At 35.0% G+C, this 19,014-nt stretch overlaps 1 protein-coding gene across 1 annotated transcript; it reads left to right on the top strand.

Moving 5' to 3' along the window:
* The first annotated feature begins 8,772 nt into the window (after positions 1–8,772).
* LOC111470339 (WAT1-related protein At5g64700-like) lies at positions 8,773–17,656 on the top strand. The gene is made up of 6 exons (XM_023115891.1): positions 8,773–8,963; positions 9,046–9,108; positions 9,631–9,747; positions 16,308–16,560; positions 16,641–16,799; positions 17,472–17,656. The coding sequence occupies exons 1-6, from the start codon at positions 8,794–8,796 to the stop codon at positions 17,625–17,627; spliced, it is 918 nt and encodes a 305-aa protein (XP_022971659.1). The 5' UTR covers positions 8,773–8,793; the 3' UTR covers positions 17,628–17,656.
* Positions 17,657–19,014: the final 1,358 nt, after the last annotated feature.

The raw sequence follows: 19,014 nt of genomic DNA, 5'->3' as shown, positions 1-19,014 counted from the left end.
TATTATTGTGAGACTAATGGCAAGCCAAAGTGGATAATATCTACTCTAACGTGGGGCTTGGGTTGTGTGGAACTTTGTAGATTTTACCTTTTCAAAGTTCTGTCACCTGTGGTAGTTTTTAACTTTTCAAAGTTATCTCATCCGGGGTATTTCTCTTACAAGTCATATTTCTCTTACAAGTCAGCCACGAGGTTTGTCATCCCTACCTGCCACGAGGTCCGTCATCCCTCACATTTACAATGTAGTGAGCCTAAATATTTAGGGAGTCCCTAACCATTTTCTCAAACCATTCCCTCTAACCATTTCCTCAATGATGTCATATGATGTAATACCTTGTCCTCTCAGGACGGGTTTACGGAATAACTTTCAACCTATTTCTACACACAATAATAACTCCTCAAGTAGCTTTGATATGCTATCCTATTTAACTTAGTCAAACTCAATGGTGCGGGTTCCTAGATGCCTACCAACTGGCAAGGCACTACTAGGTTCGATCTAATAGTGCTACTGAGGTCTAGAGGGAATAGGAGGTGGTCGGGCTTTAGTGATATCATTCACCCTGCTAATGGTCTTAAATTTTCTTAGGTGTAGTGGAGATTTACATGGTTCTTAAGGTATAAATCACAACTCATATTTCTACATCACTCGGGACTAGCTTTGTAACGACTGGAATTTTATACTTAATACATATCATAAATATTGAATGCAGAAAGACTTCATTTAAATTCCATAAAACATAACCTATATCTTAAAACAAATTCATGGGCTTATCTATTTTGAAAACACCTTTAAAAAAACAACACAACTAAAGGTTAAATAAAATAAATAAAAATTTAAATTAAAAATATCCTATTTTAGCCTAAGTCTAAGAAAATAAATACGACTACTCTATGCATGTGTCATGGTCTCGAGTTGCAATGTCGTCGTCAGCTGTACAGGAATGTCTTGCCTTAACCTAAAAAATGTAGTAGCACATGGCTTGAGTATTTAAAAAATACACAATAAGCGACCCCACTATTGAGGGTTAAATGCAAGAACATGTGAATGCAATGACGGGACATATTCTTTTAATCTATTTTCCTAAGGTACTGTTCTAACGAGTAACTTGGATGTGTACCTATACTCTACACACAGCCCATACGTGCGAGTATGGACTCACCAGTCAGTTTGCATACCGCTGGGCCACTTTCCTTGTCGGGCGAGCATACTATGGGAGCTCCTTAGGCCAGACATCTGTTAGAACTAGTAACTGTCACGGCAACATTAGGTTACATAATGATCGTTCTCTTGCCTGATCGTCTCAGCATTATGATAAACATAATGATCGTTCTCCTGTCTGACCGTCGCAGTATTATGATAAATATAATGATCGTTCTCCTGCTCGGTCATCGCAGCATTATGATAATCATAATGATTTTTTTCCTGTCTCGTAACGTATGCGTCCGACTATCGTGAAGGGTAAGAGGTATCCCCCAATGTATGAGCACACAATAATGCATGAAGTCCCAGCCTTTTTCCATTTTCATTATCATTTAATACAACCCTGCTAGATTTCCGTACATATCATATAGTTTTGCATATCATTTTAATATCGTTTTATCATATCATTAATCATATCTTTCATGCATACGTCGGGGTTATATTTCATGCTAGTTCTTCGTTTTGCAGTCATATCGTTACAGGAACATATCCTAACGCTATCGTTCTATTAATCTATCATGATCCTATCCCTTTCTACCCGTAACCTAACCTTAACATTTCATGAATGTATCTTATATCTTACTCCTATCGTTATATTTCGTTTTCTACATCCTTCTCGTATCCTATCTCAAACATATCTTTGAACACATCGTACCGTAATTATTATCATACAATTCACATATTATAACATACACGTAACATATCATAAGCTTATCGACACAAGCAATTCACACATATCAGTATATATGACACGTGCAGAACCACGAAGCACGTGTCAACATCAAATATAACTATGTCGATAGTAAGGCTACTTACCTTATTAGCTTAGGCTAGTGCCACCAATTTATTCTTAAGAAAGTTCGATTTTATCATTTGTATCCAAGTCAACTTATAAAAATCATGACATCAATTTCATTTTTAATTCTCTAAATTTTACAACTCTAAATTGTATTTTACAATACAATTGGTCCATGTATTAGAACCTTCGAGATTTTATGATTAGAGTCTTTTATATATATATATATATATATATATATATATAATTCTATTTTCATTAAATATTTATTTTCTATTCTTAACAACATTGTGGTTGTTACAAATCTCTCTTAATTCTGTAAACAATACAATCGACCAATTTTGTTAATCTTAAACAACTACTATCGACCAATTTTGTTAATCTTTTACCCTTCCTTCCAAAATTTTACCTTTTCTTTCTATTTTCTTATTTTCTTACTTCACAATAATCCAAAGAATCTCATGGATTTAGAGAAAAATTAAGTCTAAAAACTTAAAAGCTATTATTTCTAATAGGAAGAAGTATCCAACACTATTATAAGGATTGCTTTATTCTCATTAAAGAGGGCTTGAACATCCAACCTTGTGGTTAAAAACTACACACTTTCGTACATATGGCCAATCTTGTGTTATAATCCAACCAATCATGTGTTAAGTCCAAACTCCCCACTAGTAGATATTATCCGCTTTCATTCGTTATGTATCACCGTCAGCCTCATGGTTTTAAATCGCATCTACTAGGGAGAGGTTTCTAGATCCTTGTAAGAAATATTTCATCCCCTCTCCAATCGATGAGAGATCTCACAATCCACCCCTTTTGGGGGGCCAGCGTCCTCATTGGCACACCGCCTAGTGAATAGCTATGGTATCATTTGTAACAATCAAAGCTCACTGCTAACAGACACTGTCCATTTTGGCCCATTACGTATCACCATCAGCTTCACGATTTTAAAACGTGTCTATTAGGGAGAGGTTTTCACACATATATAAGAAATGTTTTGTTTTTCTCTTCAACCGCTAGCAGATATTGTTTGTTTTAGTCTGTTATGTAACGCCTCATCCTCACATTTTAAAACACACCTACTAGGGAGACGTTTCCACACCCTTATAAAGAATACTTCATTCCCCTCACAAACCAATGCGAGATCTCACAATAAGTAGTTAGGATGGTTGAGTGGTCTAAGGTACTAGACTTAAGTTTTGGTCCTTGTGAAGAGGGTGTGGGTTCAAATCCCACTCTTGATAGCTCATATCATTGTGAGAATGTCTGTAAGTTTCAGGTATTTCTCTTACACATCACAAACGGGATTGTGGTTTAGTAGTTGTTTATATGTGATCTACTTGACGGTGCTGCATTGTCAAAATAGTGAACGGTTGGTATCCTAGGTTAACGAGCAACCTCGTCACACAATATAGTGTCTTCATCTAAATACATCTATATAAGGGTTAACTAATGACCCTTTCACAATAATTACGATAGAATCAACATTGGGAGAAGTAACCCTACATGCTTGTCAGCTACTCACTCTCCCCATGAGGTCCATCATACCTCGAGACAGGTTTAAAATGCAGTGAGCCCCTAACCATGGGAGAAGTAACCCTACATGCTTGTCAGCTACTCACTCTTCCCATGAGGTCCATCATACCTCGAGACAGGTTTAAAATGCAGTGAGCCCCTAACCATTTCCTCATACATTGGCACTCATCGTGAACTGTGAGCCAAACAATTTATGGAATACCTTGTCCTCTAAGGGCGGATTTATGGAATCACTCTTAACCTACTTCTATACACAATAATAACTCTTCAAGTAGCCTCAATATGTTATCCACTCAATAATAACTCTTAACCTAATCCAATTTTTGGTTGCACAAAGATCTACACATCTAATTGTCTCTCATGATCCTAGGATGATCGGTCTACTAAAAATATAGTGACCTAGGTCACATGAAACCAGTCTAGCTCTAGTTCCCTATTCTAAATATAATACATTCATGCATGCTTTTTAAGGAGATAATCTTATAAGACACCTAAAGCATGGAAAAAATCAAGCAAACTCGAGGGAGATAACATCCATAAATCACCCACAACACAAATCACATCATCTCATCCTCCTTTCTAGCACAACAAAAATTACTAAAAATAATGTGCATCCCAAAATTCATGCATTTTCATAATTTTCTATAACATACATTGCATTCTCACTCGAAATTGTCTTTATATGGTCTTAATCATGTATATTCTAACCACCCAAGACAAGATATCCTCACATGCTAGCATGTCTTAGCAATCCCTAAAAGTAGGCTAATCCCTAAAAGTAGTTCTAGAAGAATGTTCAAATAACTACTTATTTAGGTGATGTGTGCCTTTTCAAGCACGTCTTTCCACTTCTATAAGCTTCGAATTTTTAAAAAAAAATTGATACGTCCTAATTCAACCTAGGATAAAATGAATATCAAAATCGTTGCGAAAGACAGACGAATGAGAGTTGAGTAATTTTCATGAAGGAACCACGATCAGAAAATGACTCCAAGTGGTCAGATGGAAGTAGGTCCGAAAATTATTTTTTCTAAAACCCTTTTCTTTATTTCCTTTTACTTTCTTCCTCACTAAACCCTAATCAATTCTCCACAGACCCCTATGTATCATGCGCGTCATGATCACCATTATCATTGCAATGTAAGTATCCGTACTCATCATCGTAAAAGGAGAGGCATCCCGATATTTATGTACATAGAGAAGTGCATGAGGTCCTTCTGATTTCTCTTCTTAAAAGCATCTTTATGACAACCTTAATTTCATCCTTATATTACTATAAGTATTATATAAGCATTAGTCTTCATTCTTTCATCATCATTAATATTAATTAGGGTTGTGGCCTATGAAAATTATCTTCGTAATGCAATATGATATTCATAACATGCTTCTTATCTTAATATGGAAAATAACATCATATTAAGAAAATAACATCATCTTACGTCGTCATATTAGCATGCATCATCATCATCATTCAACTTCATCATAAATACATCATAATCATCATAAATACATTATAATCATCGTAAAATATCATAAGACGTTATCATATAACTCATACACGTTATCATACATCATACATTATAAATAATCATCAAGGCATCATAAAAATAAAGCATAAAAGACACGTTCAAGAGCCATTAGACACGTGTTGTCATACATCAAGCAATGGTTTAAACTATCCTATAGTAAGGCCACTTACTTGTTTGGCCTTTAACTGGCACTTCCCTAAATTTGAGTTTGCTAAGCTTCCGTTCCACGAAGCTGCTCCAAATGTCGCCGAGGATTGTTTCTTATTAGGTGGTTCGTTGTCTTTCATTAGTATTTCCCAAATCTAATATAAATTCAACTTGAGTTTGTGGAATATAGCATCGTACTAACCTCAATCACCTTAATTAGGATCAAAATCCGCTTCTAAAGGGTCAAAAGGGTGGGAAAACGGTATTATTGTCCTTTACCAAGCTGAGGAGCTGATTTCCAAGCTGTGGAGCCATGTAAGCCGAGTTGAGCCGTTTAAGCCGCTGGAGTCGAGGGGTTCTTTTTGTCGCAGGGTGACACGTGGNTGCAATGAGACGCTGACGCATGCGGGTCGTGGCTGTTGCAAGTCTGGCCTAACAAGGGTATTGGGGCCTCGGGCGTTAGGTTATTGCAGGTGAGCCGAACATGTAGTTTGGGTCTCGGGCGTTAGGTTGCTACAGGTTTGGGTTGGGCGGCTTAACGGGCCAAGAAGATGGAATTGGCTCTGGGTTGGGGCGAGGCAAGTTGGTTTAGTGCAAGTGATCCGACCCGGATCCAGATCCGATGGAGTCGTCTTCCTCACCCGATTTGATCCAGCAGACACTGTTAAGGCGTGAAACATACCTTAGTTGTGCGTGTATTCACCGAAGACCTCTTTCGTGGCGCGGTTCGTTCGTTCTAGCATTGGGTTTGTGTGTTTTAATCTCTTCCTTCTCTCTCGTTTTCTCTCTGTGTTTTTCTCTTACAGGTACTCTGGGAGCGTGGCTGAGGGTAGTGGGGGGTGCTTAGCGTTTCGTGGGGGTCGCGAGGGTGTGGGTTCAAGTGAGGCGCGAGAATTTCGGTGCTTGATGGAATTCTTGCGAGTCACAAGCGACCTCGCTGAATTCATATATATATTTTTGTAACCAGATCTTAGGGCACGTAGGTAGCTTGATGTGGACTTTCAAGTTACTCTGTTTTGACTCCGGAGTCTTTTTAGTTCCGGAGCACTAGGGTCTTTGTTCGTTGCTCCAGATTTGAAGGTTTTTAGTCTATTGGAGGTGTCTTGCCCTACGTCATTATCTAGCTGGTCTAACTCTAACACCCTAGTCTTAGCTCGGTGCAAATAAACACAATCTACAGGAAGCACACGTAATCAATCACTTGGAGAAAAACATACTTTTTCATGTATTCATACAAGTTTAATGGAAGATAACATTCATCAATCACTCGAAGTATAGACCAAAATTTTTCATCCTCCATTTTAATACCGTAGAGGGCATTAAAGTTGGCATGCATCATAAATTATCGTCCTAAAGGCATTTCAATAATTTTCTATAAATACATTGCTTTTTCATTCAAAAATCTCATTATAAGATCTTAAACATGCATATTCTAACACTGAAGTAAAAATAGGCTCACATGCTAGTACGTTCTAACGATCAAGTACTATCTAAAAAAAAAAAGGCTCGAACAACTACTTACATGCATGGTGAGTATCTTTCTAAGCTAAATTTATTTTGCACGTTAGGAGCGGTAAATTTTAGAGAATTCACTGGTAAGTCATAATTTAAGTCATAGTGTTAGTATCAAAATCGAAACAAAAAATAGTTGAACAGGAGTCGAATGGACTAAAGACCAGTACCTCACTCACGCGCTACAAGGGAAATATTTGTACCTTCACGCCCAAGTAGCCACATGGACCTGAGTTGAGTATATGTACTCATCACATGACATGTGGAGCCCACAAATAGGTGTGTTTATGTTGGTTGTCTATGTTGGTTATGGACAAGCATTCAATTTGGGTTGGTGTAGTAGTTTGAGTAGAGCGGAGCAAATAAGATCTACGATGCATGTCTTTGATAGGCGTTGAACACGTTGCTCATTTCATTTTTTGACACGTGTCACCCACACGGCCTGACGCACTCGTTGCCTCATCATATGATGAGTGTCTCCGCCCCCCGTCGCCTATCCATAAAGTTTTTCCAAATATAATCAACTTGATTCAATCATCAAAGTTGTAGAGTTTTAATCCAACTTTCCATCAAAATTATTCTCATTCCATTTCATTAATTCTAAAGATAAATAAACACATCCAAAGTAATCTCGAAGCTAGAAAACTCACTGTTCTTGGAGCTCGTTAAAACTCTGACTTCATGTAAAGATGATCTTATTAAAAATTCAAAACCTAACTTGAGGAAAATTCAAGATCAAAACTCAAAAGCTTACCTCGGGTTCACTTGATGGATTAGAATGATCCAAGTGTTCATTCCCTTAATATCCGCTAAGCAACAATTTAAAAGGAAACTTTTGTCAAATTCTGACTCAAAGTTGCCGTTAGAAGAGGATTTTCATTTTTCACATCCTTCCTCTCCTTCAAACCTAGCCTATACGATTTGATTAGGGGTCTTTCAGACCCCTACGGGTCAAAATGACCACTTTGCCCTTATGTTGCTTTTGACGAAATTTTTCTTAGGTTTATGAAAATTTTGTAACCATTTTTCATTTTTGACCTCAACTTAAAATTCAGTCTATAAATTAAAAAGGGTGGTGTGACATGAATCAAGTGCAATTAAATATTATGAAATTGAAGAATGATTAGAATACAGATGGTCACCCAAACACAACCAATATTGAGATATATTTGTTAATCTTTGACTTGATATGGAGAATTGTTCTTAATATCTATCACAGCTATTCTATTTTATCCATGTCCTTCATCCTTGAATTTTAAGAAACTATTCTTTTACTTGTATTTTCAAGAAGCAACGTTTTAATTTCATTTTCATTTCCATTATTTTATTTAGATTGGATGGATTATTTTGAAAATTGGTCGACATTTTTTAGTTCGAACAATCCAGCCAACCCAACCCAAAAACAGGGTTACTACTAAATCCAACGCTACCCTGGTTTTGAGCTTATCAAATTTTTGTTATTAATGTAACATGTATTAATACATAAGATTTTTTAAAATAACTGTCTTGAAAAAGAAACCCGACAACCCAATCCAAAAATAAAGGGTTGGGTTTGGTTTGGTTTAGTTGTAAACTCTATTCGGGTTGTTTAGTTCACCAATTAGACCAAGCATACCAGTTTTGTTCAACACAACTTGTATATACCCACACCCATACTGTTCCATTAAAGAGCTTTTGTTATCGGTATAATTTTTGTTGAAATTTTAAATTAAAATATCTATATTTTTCAAAGGTTAAGTCTACCATGAACAAAATAATTGAACAAAACGTGAATGTATAAATTGTAAAGATATTATGAATGAATTTAAAAATGCAATATTTAACAAAACTTTAGTGGTTGCCATTTAAACTAAAGATGTCATACACGTTTCGACAAAACGTCTGTATTTTTCTATGCAGTTCATATCAAGGTTGATTCCTTTTGAAATGGAAATGATAACTTAATAATTAATGGATAAAGCCATTCCATATGCTTCAAAAATAATCATTGTTTTTGGCCCATAGGAACGAAAAACACTATAAATTTGGAAGATATATGTTTATGAGGCAATGAACATAGAGAGTTTGAGGGAGATGGAAAAGAAGCCTTATTTTGCAGTGTTACTGAGACACAGCATATATGCAGGAATGTTTCTGCTGTCCAAAGCTGCCTTTGATGGCGGAATGAACAACTTTATCTTTGTTTTCTATAGGCAAGCCATAGCCACACTGTTCTTGCTACCCATCGCTTTGTATTTTGAATGGTAACTCTTTTTTAGTCTACAATTTTGCTTTTCTTTCTTCATTTTCTTAGCTTCTCTGTTTAATTTTCTGTTTGTTTCTCAGGAAAACTGCGCCTCCCCTCTCATTTGTAACCTTCGCCAAGATCTTTATGCTTTCTTTATTTGGGTATGCTTTTATTTCTCCATCCATCCTTTCTTTGTTTAGGGTAAGATAAAATTTATGTTCGTTCTAAGCTCTCGATCTTGTCTAGAGCTGGATCATTTCTTTTGAGTTGAAAATTTTTTTTGGACCAACTTGAAAATAAAAGGTTGATTGGATTGGGACTCGAGCCGCTCGAATAGAGTTCAAAACGCAACTTAACCCAACCTTTTGTTTTCCGGTTAGGTTGTCAGGTTATTCTTTCTTCTTTTAGAAAAAAAAAAAAAAAAAAAATCTTCCTTCTTCTCGAACCATGTTAAATATCAAACATTTATCCGTCACAGCTCACCACTAACCAGAAATGACTAAAGTTTTCTATTTTTTAAAAAATCACCCAATCCAAAAAGAAAAAAATCTAACCTAGATTGAGTAATAAGATTGGTCACATCTCTCAACTCATTTAGACCCTTAATTTCACTTAAAATAATCAACTCATAATTTCATAAAGTTGGTGAATATAATTTTTTAACCTGAATGAACTATTTGCAGGATAACGGTATGTCTTGATCTCCAGGGAGTTGCTCTTATTTATACATCAGCCAGTTTAGCTGCAGCAACTATAAATGCTATTCCTGTTATTACGTTTCTTTTCGCCCTTCTATTCAGGTAAACTACACATCTTTAAACTACGAGCTTCTTTTTATGTTTAGAGTTATGTCTAATACGTTTTTCAATTTTAAAAAAAGGTCAATAGATACTTAACTTATTAATATTATGTCTAATATGTTCGTGATATTTTGATAATAATTTAATAGGTCACTGAACTTATAATTTTGTATCTATTAAGTTATTAGGTTTTAAATTTTAGGTCAAATTAAGGACGTTATAGCTTTTAAAACTTTAAATTTTATGTCTAATAGATTTATGTGTCTTAAAAATGTCTAATAAGCTTTTCAATAAGTTCTTGTTTAAATTTTAAAAAAATCCATTGATCTAAAAGCTATATAAAATTAAAATTTATATGTAATGAGACTTAGAGGTTCAATTTCGTATCTAAAAATTTGTAAACTCTTAAAAGTTTATTTTTGGGATATATCAGACACAAAATTAAAAGTTTATAGACTGGTTAGACACTTTTAAATTTTTTCATGGACCTATAAAATACAATGTTAAACGCTTTGATTTTTTTAACCTTACCTCTGTAACAAAACCTTCTTTCAACCTTCAAATTCTAATTCTCATCGGTTAAAGTATCAAAGCATTGTATTCTCAATAGCTAGTCAATCACATGACAATAGAGCCAATCAAATCCATACTTTTTATACCTCAAAAATAAATTTATTTTTTAGACCTTTACTTCAAAACTTATAGAATAAAGTATTCGTGTCTCACTTATTCGTTTGCTTTGGTTTTCGTTGGTGAAAGTGAATCGAATAGTTAAGTACTTGGGAAGTAGTTTAAGAGTTTATAGCATTTTAGGATTAAGTTAAGATTATTTCAACAATGATATTTTAAGTTTATCATTATGACCAAGCTTCTAAGAACAATGATTTCAAAGAAAGCTCCCCTCAAGGAGCGATCCGATAAAGAAATAAAGAATCAACATAGATCATCGTCAATTTGCACATACCAGTTCATTACAAATGAAGCCCTCAAGATTCAAGATCTATAAGGAACTTTAGGACTAAAACACCCCAAAGATAGATTCAAAGTCAATCAACCACCATAAAACCTTCAACTTTGTTGAACATTTGTGTCAAAATATCCTTGTGAATAGATATTTGGATTCAATACATCTCTTCTCAAGAGATACAACCATCAAATATCGTGAAGAGTTTAATTATGTTCATATAGTGATATTTGAGTAAAAGAGATACATGAATGAACCAAAACCACATTTGAATTGAGAATGATCTTGAGGATAAAATAACTAAGAAAAAAGTTATTACCTATACCAACAAGGTACACTTTTCTTTCGGTGACTCAATCATAAGAACTCCAGAGTTAATTCTGCTTTGCTTGGAGCAATTTTATGTTAGATGACCTAAATTTTTTTCTAAAAGATCTGTGTTAATCTGTGAGGATAGTCTTCACTTTTAGAAGCGAGAAACAAGTAACGTAGCTGTGTTAAAGTGAATACATGAGAATATTAGGACAATCAAGTGTGGAATCCTGAACATGGATTGTTACAATATAGGTCTCGTTCCGTTATTTAGGCTTATAGACAATAGTCTTGCCTCTCAATATTCATTCAAACCTTGCTAATGGGGCAGTTTATTTTAACACTAACCCAAACTTCTTGGTTTCTCTCTAATATTCTAACGTACTAAAAACCTATGTCTAGATCTCGCTGAAAAAGGATTGAGATTAGAAAACGTGTTCATTTGATGAATATCATTTTCATAATAAGGATTGACGATACTGATAGAATCAAATGGTAAAAGAGCACCAGTCAAAATTCCAAAGTTGCTACCTTGGGAGCAGATCTTCAGGAATCCATAATGGACCTTTCTTCCTATGGTTTAATCAAAAGGAAGCACACACTCAAATATGTGCTCTTTGGGTTCAAAAGCTTTTATTGTGAGAATATGATGGCTACAACTTCATAAAGAAAGTGATGAATTAAAGATTTATTGTGGTCACGAGGGATATATGAATGAACCAGGACCATATCTAAATGAGATTGATTCTAAGAATATGATAATTAAAAAAAAAAAATAGAAGAATTAATAGTTATTACCTATACCAACAAAGTACACTTTCGTTTTCAGTGGAAAGAAAATTTAAAGGGAAACAATTGTTGTAGAGGTGTTGAGAAGTTTAACTTCAAAGTCTGAGCATGGCTACTATAGAAGAAGCTAAAACTAAAGATCTATTATTCTCATTTATCGAACTGTTAGGCTCGCTTCAAATTCATGAGTCAAGAATTCAGAGACCATTAGAAAGGAATGAAAAAAAAAGACACTTCAAGTGAAGGAGACAACCAACAACCATGGAGAAAATGTTTGTTTAGCAAGTAGAGGTTGTGGTAGAGGAGGATTTCGCAACAACCATGGTAGTCATGGTAACAGGGGTAGAGAGAGAAATAATAGACAAAGGCACTTCATATAAAGATCAATATATGAATTTTACAACACAAAATGTAGAAGAAGAAAAGACTTTTTATGACTTGTATTGATATTTACCCAAAGAAAATATATGGTTTGTTGATATCAGAGACTCGAACCATATGACAAACACCAAATATTTACTCTAGGAGCTTGATGAGATGCAAAGAATTAAGGTACAACTCAACAATACAAGAGAGATGCAAGTTGAAGAAAAAACCACGGTGAAAGTTGCAACCATTCACGGAAACATAAAACTGTTAGATAGAGTTCAATTTGTGCTTGATTTAGTCTACAATTTATTGATTATTGGACAATTAATGACTGGAAGATATTCCATTTAATTCGATGACAACATAAGTGTCATTAAAATAAGAAATTAGATCACAAAGTTCAAATTGTCATGATTTCAAATAAGGTGTTTCCATTGGTTGTTTCTAACCTGAGAAATTTTGCTTTTGCTGCTAGCACAAAAGATAACTCGACTTTTTGGTATCTGGGATATGGGCATCTTCATATGAAGGGGCTTGAAGCCACCCAGAGATAAATGTATGGTTTTCGGATTACCAAAAACTGATTCAATTAGTTTATGTGAATGATGTATTTATGATAAGCAAACTAGGAAGTCCTATTCTATTCGAAAAGCTAAAAGAGCTTCAGATTGTCTAGAACTAATTCATGTTGATTTATGTGGACAAATACAAACTAAATCCTTTGGTGGTAGTATTTATTTTTACTATTAGTTGATGATTATAGTTGCATGAGTTGAGTTTACTTTCTATAGGAACGTTTGAGAAGTTTCAGAATTTTAAAGTTACGTGTAGAACTAAAGTGGTTGCAACATTAAAGTTCTTCACGTAGATAGAGGTGACGAGTTCATATATAAAGAATTCAATCTATTTTATGAAGAAAAGGGCATCCAAAGGGATTTAACAACTCCTTAAACTCTAGAACAAAATAGAATCATTGACGAAAAAATCAAACTATTGTAGAGATGACAAGAAGTATTTTACAAGTAAGGAGACTTTCAGATTAATTTTAGGTCGAAGTTATAGCTAGTATCTGTCTATCTATTAAATCTTTCGCCAACAAAGACTTTCGTGAATCGAACTCCTTATTATTAAGCATGACGTGGAAGAAAAACCATAGGAGTATTTGATTGTGTTGCTTATGCTTTCATAAATCCTCAATTTCATTCCAAGCTTAATGAAATATCTTAAAAATACATTTTTATTGGTTATTGTACTCAATCAAAAACAAATAAACGATATAACCCTCCTAATGAAAAGATTTCACTTAAAAAGGGATATAATAGTGGATTAAAATGTGAGTTGGGATTAGAATAAAGAATAGAAGAATCAAGAGATTACAATTGAAGTTTCTCCGAATGAAAAAAGACAAGAACCAACTAGAGTACATAAGATGACACACAAAAATTTTACAAACGGGGAAATTATAAACAAATTACAAAAGCCTCAAAAATTTAAAACGAAGCTTGACACTTTGAAATGACTGACACCCCTCTAAAAGTGCAACTCTAGAGCACCTCTCCACCTTGACTAGTAACCGTGTAACTCTAGAGCACCTCTCTACTTTGACTAGTACTTAAAAAAGAGATAAGTATAAAAATATACTAAGTAAACAATCTACTTGTAGGCTCTTATCGCTTCTTTCTCCTAATAGGTTCCTACAGTTTTCCTTTAGTCTATACGAAGTTCCAATTGATTCTTCATTGATCATCTACCTGTGTAATCCCCTGTCCCTCATCGAGACTAGTTTACGGCATCATGACGTCAGCCTTGACCTATTCCTACACTCAATAGAAGTGTTCATACTAAACCACCAACCCGCGTAGTCTCTAATCTCTTCCAAGATCGGATTACGAAGTCACAGCGTCAGCCTTGAATCATTTCTACACTCATCCTAACACCTATTCGCGTAGTCTCTTGTCCAACCAAGACTTGTTTACAAGTTCGCCTATTTCTTCACTCGATAGGGGTCCATTTCTTGAGCTAACTATCCATGTAGTCCCTAGTTCTTCTCAAAAACTAGTTTAAGAGGATTAAAGCGTCAGCCCTGACCCGACAGTACACTCAATAGTAACTCAACTAGTTTCGTAATTCTGTAAGCTACTTAAATCATGATAAGACACCGTGGAGGTCTACTAGGTTCTTAGGGGCATTCATGCAGTTTAAATTCCATTTTCTCAATTCCAAGAAGTTCTAGGTTACGGCTTAACCAATCCCTAGGTTCACATAGGTCTAACCTCTAGTTCTACATGTAAACCGCACTAGTTATAGAGTCGTAATCTTAATTGAGTTCTTGATGCATGCTTTAGGAGGAAAAATATTTATTAATTGTCTTTAACACGTCAAATGTGTCTACCTATTCAGAGATATCTATTAAGAAGGTATTCCTACCAACCCTTAGTGCATGAAATGATAACATAAATGAGACACAATCAAACAAGCTCAATGGGGAGATAACATCCATCAATAGCTCGAAACACAGATCAAAATATCACTTCCTTCGTCATACCACAATAGAAGACATTAAATAAGGCATTCTTGTCAATTATTTTGTTCTAAGGGAAATTTCATAATTTTATCAAGTACGTGTCATAGTTATCCAAATTGTTTATTCTATGTTTTTCTAATCACACATATTTTAACCACCTAGGTACATTATGCTCGCATGCTAGTTTGTACTAGCGATCCTTACAAGTATCACTTTTCTAAAATTTAGGTAGTTACTTATAGGATGAAGCGTGCCTTTCGAAGCTTACTTTCCCGATAATTGAGAACCCCAAATTTCTTGAAAACTTGTTGGTAGATCCTGAATCAAGTCAAATTTAGGCCAGTTTCAAAATTGGGACCAAAAGCAGTCGAACGAGAGTCAAACAAGTTTCAAAATGTGTCTCAAGCGCGGGTCACATGTCACCACGTCCCAGAGGAGTCTTCCACGTGCATAGCCACACATGTGTACTGACGCGCTAGAGTGGGGAGGATGTGCGCTCTCATGTTGCCACGTGGTATGAACGAGTTGGTTCGTTGAGAACAAGTGCATGGGTCCAAGTCTTGCGGCATGCGTCGAGAATCTAAATTTTCTTATGCTGACCCATGGCAAAAGTTTAACACTCATAGATCTTGACGAATGCTAGAACTCCTATCTCTGGTCGAATCGTCTATAACTTACTTCATAGATTTTGGGCATAGTACTCCCTAGATTAACATACTCAAATTTCAGAACCTAATTTCTAATATTCTTCAAGGATCTAAGAGAAATTCGAGAACAAGGATTCAAGAACTTATCTTTTGATTTTCCTCGTTTCTTGACGGTTTTGGATGATTCAAAGGTCCAGAATGCTTCTCCTCTAGACTTTATGAAGGGTTCATGAAGAAACTCGACTAGAATCAAACTCCTCACGACTGATATGGCGGTTACTTCCCTCTCTTTATAACTTTCTTTCTCTCTCTACTTCTTTTCTTTTCTTCTCGTGTCCTCTTTTCCTTTTTTTTCTTTTCTTTTGCTTATCTTTTACTAACCTCCTTAGGTGCTTGATTATGAGGAGGGAAGAATGACCAAACTACCCTTCTAGATTGTCTTTTACTGTTCTTTTCCACCCTTTTTATTTTATATTTTCTTGAATTAGGAGAGTTCTCCCAGTACTTTTTCCTCTTTATAATTTTGAAATTAAATTTTATTAAATTAGATCTTTAAGACTCTCAATAAAAGAAAAAAATTAGATTTTAAATTTCTTATCGGGTTACACAGTTCATATGTGTAGTTACTATACTCTATATCAATTTAATGCAAACGAAGGAGTCATGGACATTATTAGCCTTTTGTTTCGCTACTCTTTTTAGATCCTCGCTCATCTTTCTATGTTTGGTCCCTACATTGACCTTTCTGATTGTACTAATAGCACTCTACATTCTTATGTCTGTTTTTTTTTTTCACTTTTCCAACTGCTACATGATTATTCTTTTTAGAATTGACCTTATTACAGTAAACCCAACCCAAAAATATTATCGGATATTTAAAAGCGTTACATTCAAGCATTTCCATTACCATATTTTCCTCATTGTTAATCTCTAAGGGAAAGAAAATGTTTGGTAGGGTGGAGATGTTGAAGCTAAAGTCAATAGTAGGATTAGCAAAGGTGGGAGGAATAGTGTTTTGTATGGGCGGTTTGTTGGTTTTGGTGTTCTACAAAGGCCCTCAACTCACATTCTTTAACAATCACCACCTTTTTTCTATACAAAAACATCATCAAAATCCACTTCATGTTGCTTCAACCCAAACTTGGATTAAGGGTTGCTTCCTAATGATGGCTTCAAATACCTTGTGGGCTTTATCACTTGTTCTTCAGGTACTTACTTCATAATTATTTTTAATGTCTTTTTATGAAGGATCGTAAAAATTTATAACGAGTTCTTTGATTTAACGCAGGCATTTGTACTGAAATGTTATCCTTCGACACTTCTATTCACTAGTCTTCAATGCCTTGTTAGCTCGTTTCAATCGTTCGTTATTGCCATTGCTTTGGAGAGAAACCTTGACGAATGGAAATTGTCTTGGAATCTTAGACTTCTTTCGGTCGCATATTGTGTAAGTCATTTTGTTGGTTGACTCTGACATTCTCCTATATCTCATGCAACATGATTGTGTCATTTGATGGTCACTTTTTAGAGTAAAGTCTATCCTCACATACACAACATTACCTAATTATCACTTTCAAGAGGGAAGTTTATCTCCACATACCAAAACGGGTGGTTTCACATTTGTTTATCTTCACTTACATGCTTCCTAGGAAAATTTTCGAGAAGTTGCCCAACCTAAAATTGCTCAAAGCTAAACATGCTTAATTTTGGAGTTCTTATCATCGAATCACTCAAAAAGAAAATGCACCTTTTTGGTATAGATAGTAACTTCAATTCTTTTTAGTCTTTCTCAAGGATCCTATCCTTAAAATTACTTTCATTTGGATGTGGTATCAATTTGTTCACGTCCATCCTTTATTAGGGCGTCAAATGGCCACTAGCTTCTCCCTTGATTCGTCCTTTATTTACATCTTACTAGGAGAGATACTGCTTTAATACCATTTGTAATGTATCATGCATGCATAGGATTCTGATAATGATTTGAAATTTGAATTTGGCACTTGATACCTCTAATGGAGAACATAAATGACTAAAATACCCCTCTGGGATTGATTTTGACAACTTTTTCCATTTTTTTCACCATTTTTATATACATACTTACCAAATCAATAATATGCAGGGAATAGTGGCAACTGGGGTTACATATTCTCTTCAAACATGGGTCATTAAGAAGAAAGGACCAGTTTTTTTAGCCATGTCAACGCCAATTATTCTGGTCATTACAACTATTTCTTCTGCCGTTCTTCTTGGCGAGAGTATCAGCCTTGGAAGGTAACTTAAGTGTTTGATTTCATTTGAGATCTCATGGTAATCCTAGTATGTTGAACCTTAGAACCTTCGTAATATACAAAATCCTAGTTAAATGTTTAACTCTAAAATCAACTTTATTTTTTAAATCTAAATATACTCAAGAATGTCAAGATGATAAGAAATCACCGTGAAAGAAAATAAGGTTCGGATTACTTTGTTGATCAAATGAAGATAAAAACCCTAATTTGAAATCACTTTACAAGCAATTGAAAAACAAATAATACTAAGTTTACCATATAAAATAAAATTGTTGAAAAAATAAAAAAAACTACAACCTCTAACACATAGGATTGATACTGGAGGATGACGCTCCTCCTCTTTTAACTCCATATAAAAAAGAAAAGTTGTATTTGGTGAATTTAAAATGCTTTAAGGTTTTTGACTCATCTAACCTAGTAAGTTATCCCAAACTTTTCTCTTGGTTATAGGAAGTTCGAACTTAGATTTTACAACTATCAGAGTTTTCGAAGTTTTGAGTGGTTCTCATGCTCATCACAAACCCATTAAAAATTTGGTACTTATTCACCTTTTCTGTTCCTTCATTGGTATCTTGGATTTTTGAGGTGTGACGTTATCATAATCATCTCATAAAGAGGGAATTACGCCATCATGACTCTAAATATCATCTGTGTCAAGTTAACTGATGACCCTTTCTCAAGAATATACGTAAAGGATTCGTGTGTCGGCTAAGTATTGAGTCTACCTATGTAGTCCCTTATCTCCATTGAGGATGAATCTATAGAGTTGCAACCATGTTTAGGAGGCCCTTGACCTATTTCAACACACGATAGGGATACCTAATTGGTAAGCTCGATGCATTATCCTATCTAACCAATGTATTCCAATTTTCTGGCCTCGAGCAACTTGACTAATAAGAGAAAAGCCCAATTTCTGTATCCAAAACGCATGACCCCGATCGATCCGACCTCTTATTTCAAAAGCCAAGGATCACGGTGTGAAAAAGAGGAAGACAGGTCATTGGAAGAGAGCAGAGGTACAAGTTCCTAAATACCTACAGCTCAGTAAGAGTACTATTAGGTTCAATCTAGGTTACTATACACCACCAATGATGTATCAAAGGAAATAGGAAACAGGCTCTAGTGATACTGTCAACAACTATATAGGCATGATAAGCTTTCTTAGTCCTTTCTTAGTGCCGTGGAGGTTAGCTAGTTTCTTAACACATCTAAATGATTTAACCTTAACTCTCAATTCCAAGATTTTCAAGACTAGCTCTTGAGGCTAATCTGATTCTAGAAGCATTATGGTTATGGCTCTGTTCTCTGATCGCTTCTCACAATTTTTAGGTGTTTGGTCTACTAGAACGGTCATGGGCTTCGTCATCATGAAAC

Source organism: Cucurbita maxima, unplaced genomic scaffold, assembly GCF_002738345.1.
Source record: "Cucurbita maxima cultivar Rimu unplaced genomic scaffold, Cmax_1.0 Cma_Scf00044, whole genome shotgun sequence".
Lineage (NCBI taxonomy): Eukaryota > Viridiplantae > Streptophyta > Magnoliopsida > Cucurbitales > Cucurbitaceae > Cucurbita > Cucurbita maxima.
Note: the sequence above shows the minus strand (reverse complement) of the source record. Positions and strands in the feature narration are given on the sequence as shown.

Bases quoted from the DNA above. Each gene is read 5' to 3' on its own strand.
- LOC111470339 (XM_023115891.1), top strand. From the start codon at position 8,794: ATGGAAAAGAAGCCTTATTTTGCAGTGTTACTGAGACACAGCATATAT. The intron at 9,109-9,630 runs GTATGCTTTTAT...AACTATTTGCAG, and splicing joins TTTATGCTTTCTTTATTTGG to GATAACGGTATGTCTTGATC. The intron at 9,748-16,307 runs GTAAACTACACA...AATGTTTGGTAG, and splicing joins CTTTTCGCCCTTCTATTCAG to GGTGGAGATGTTGAAGCTAA.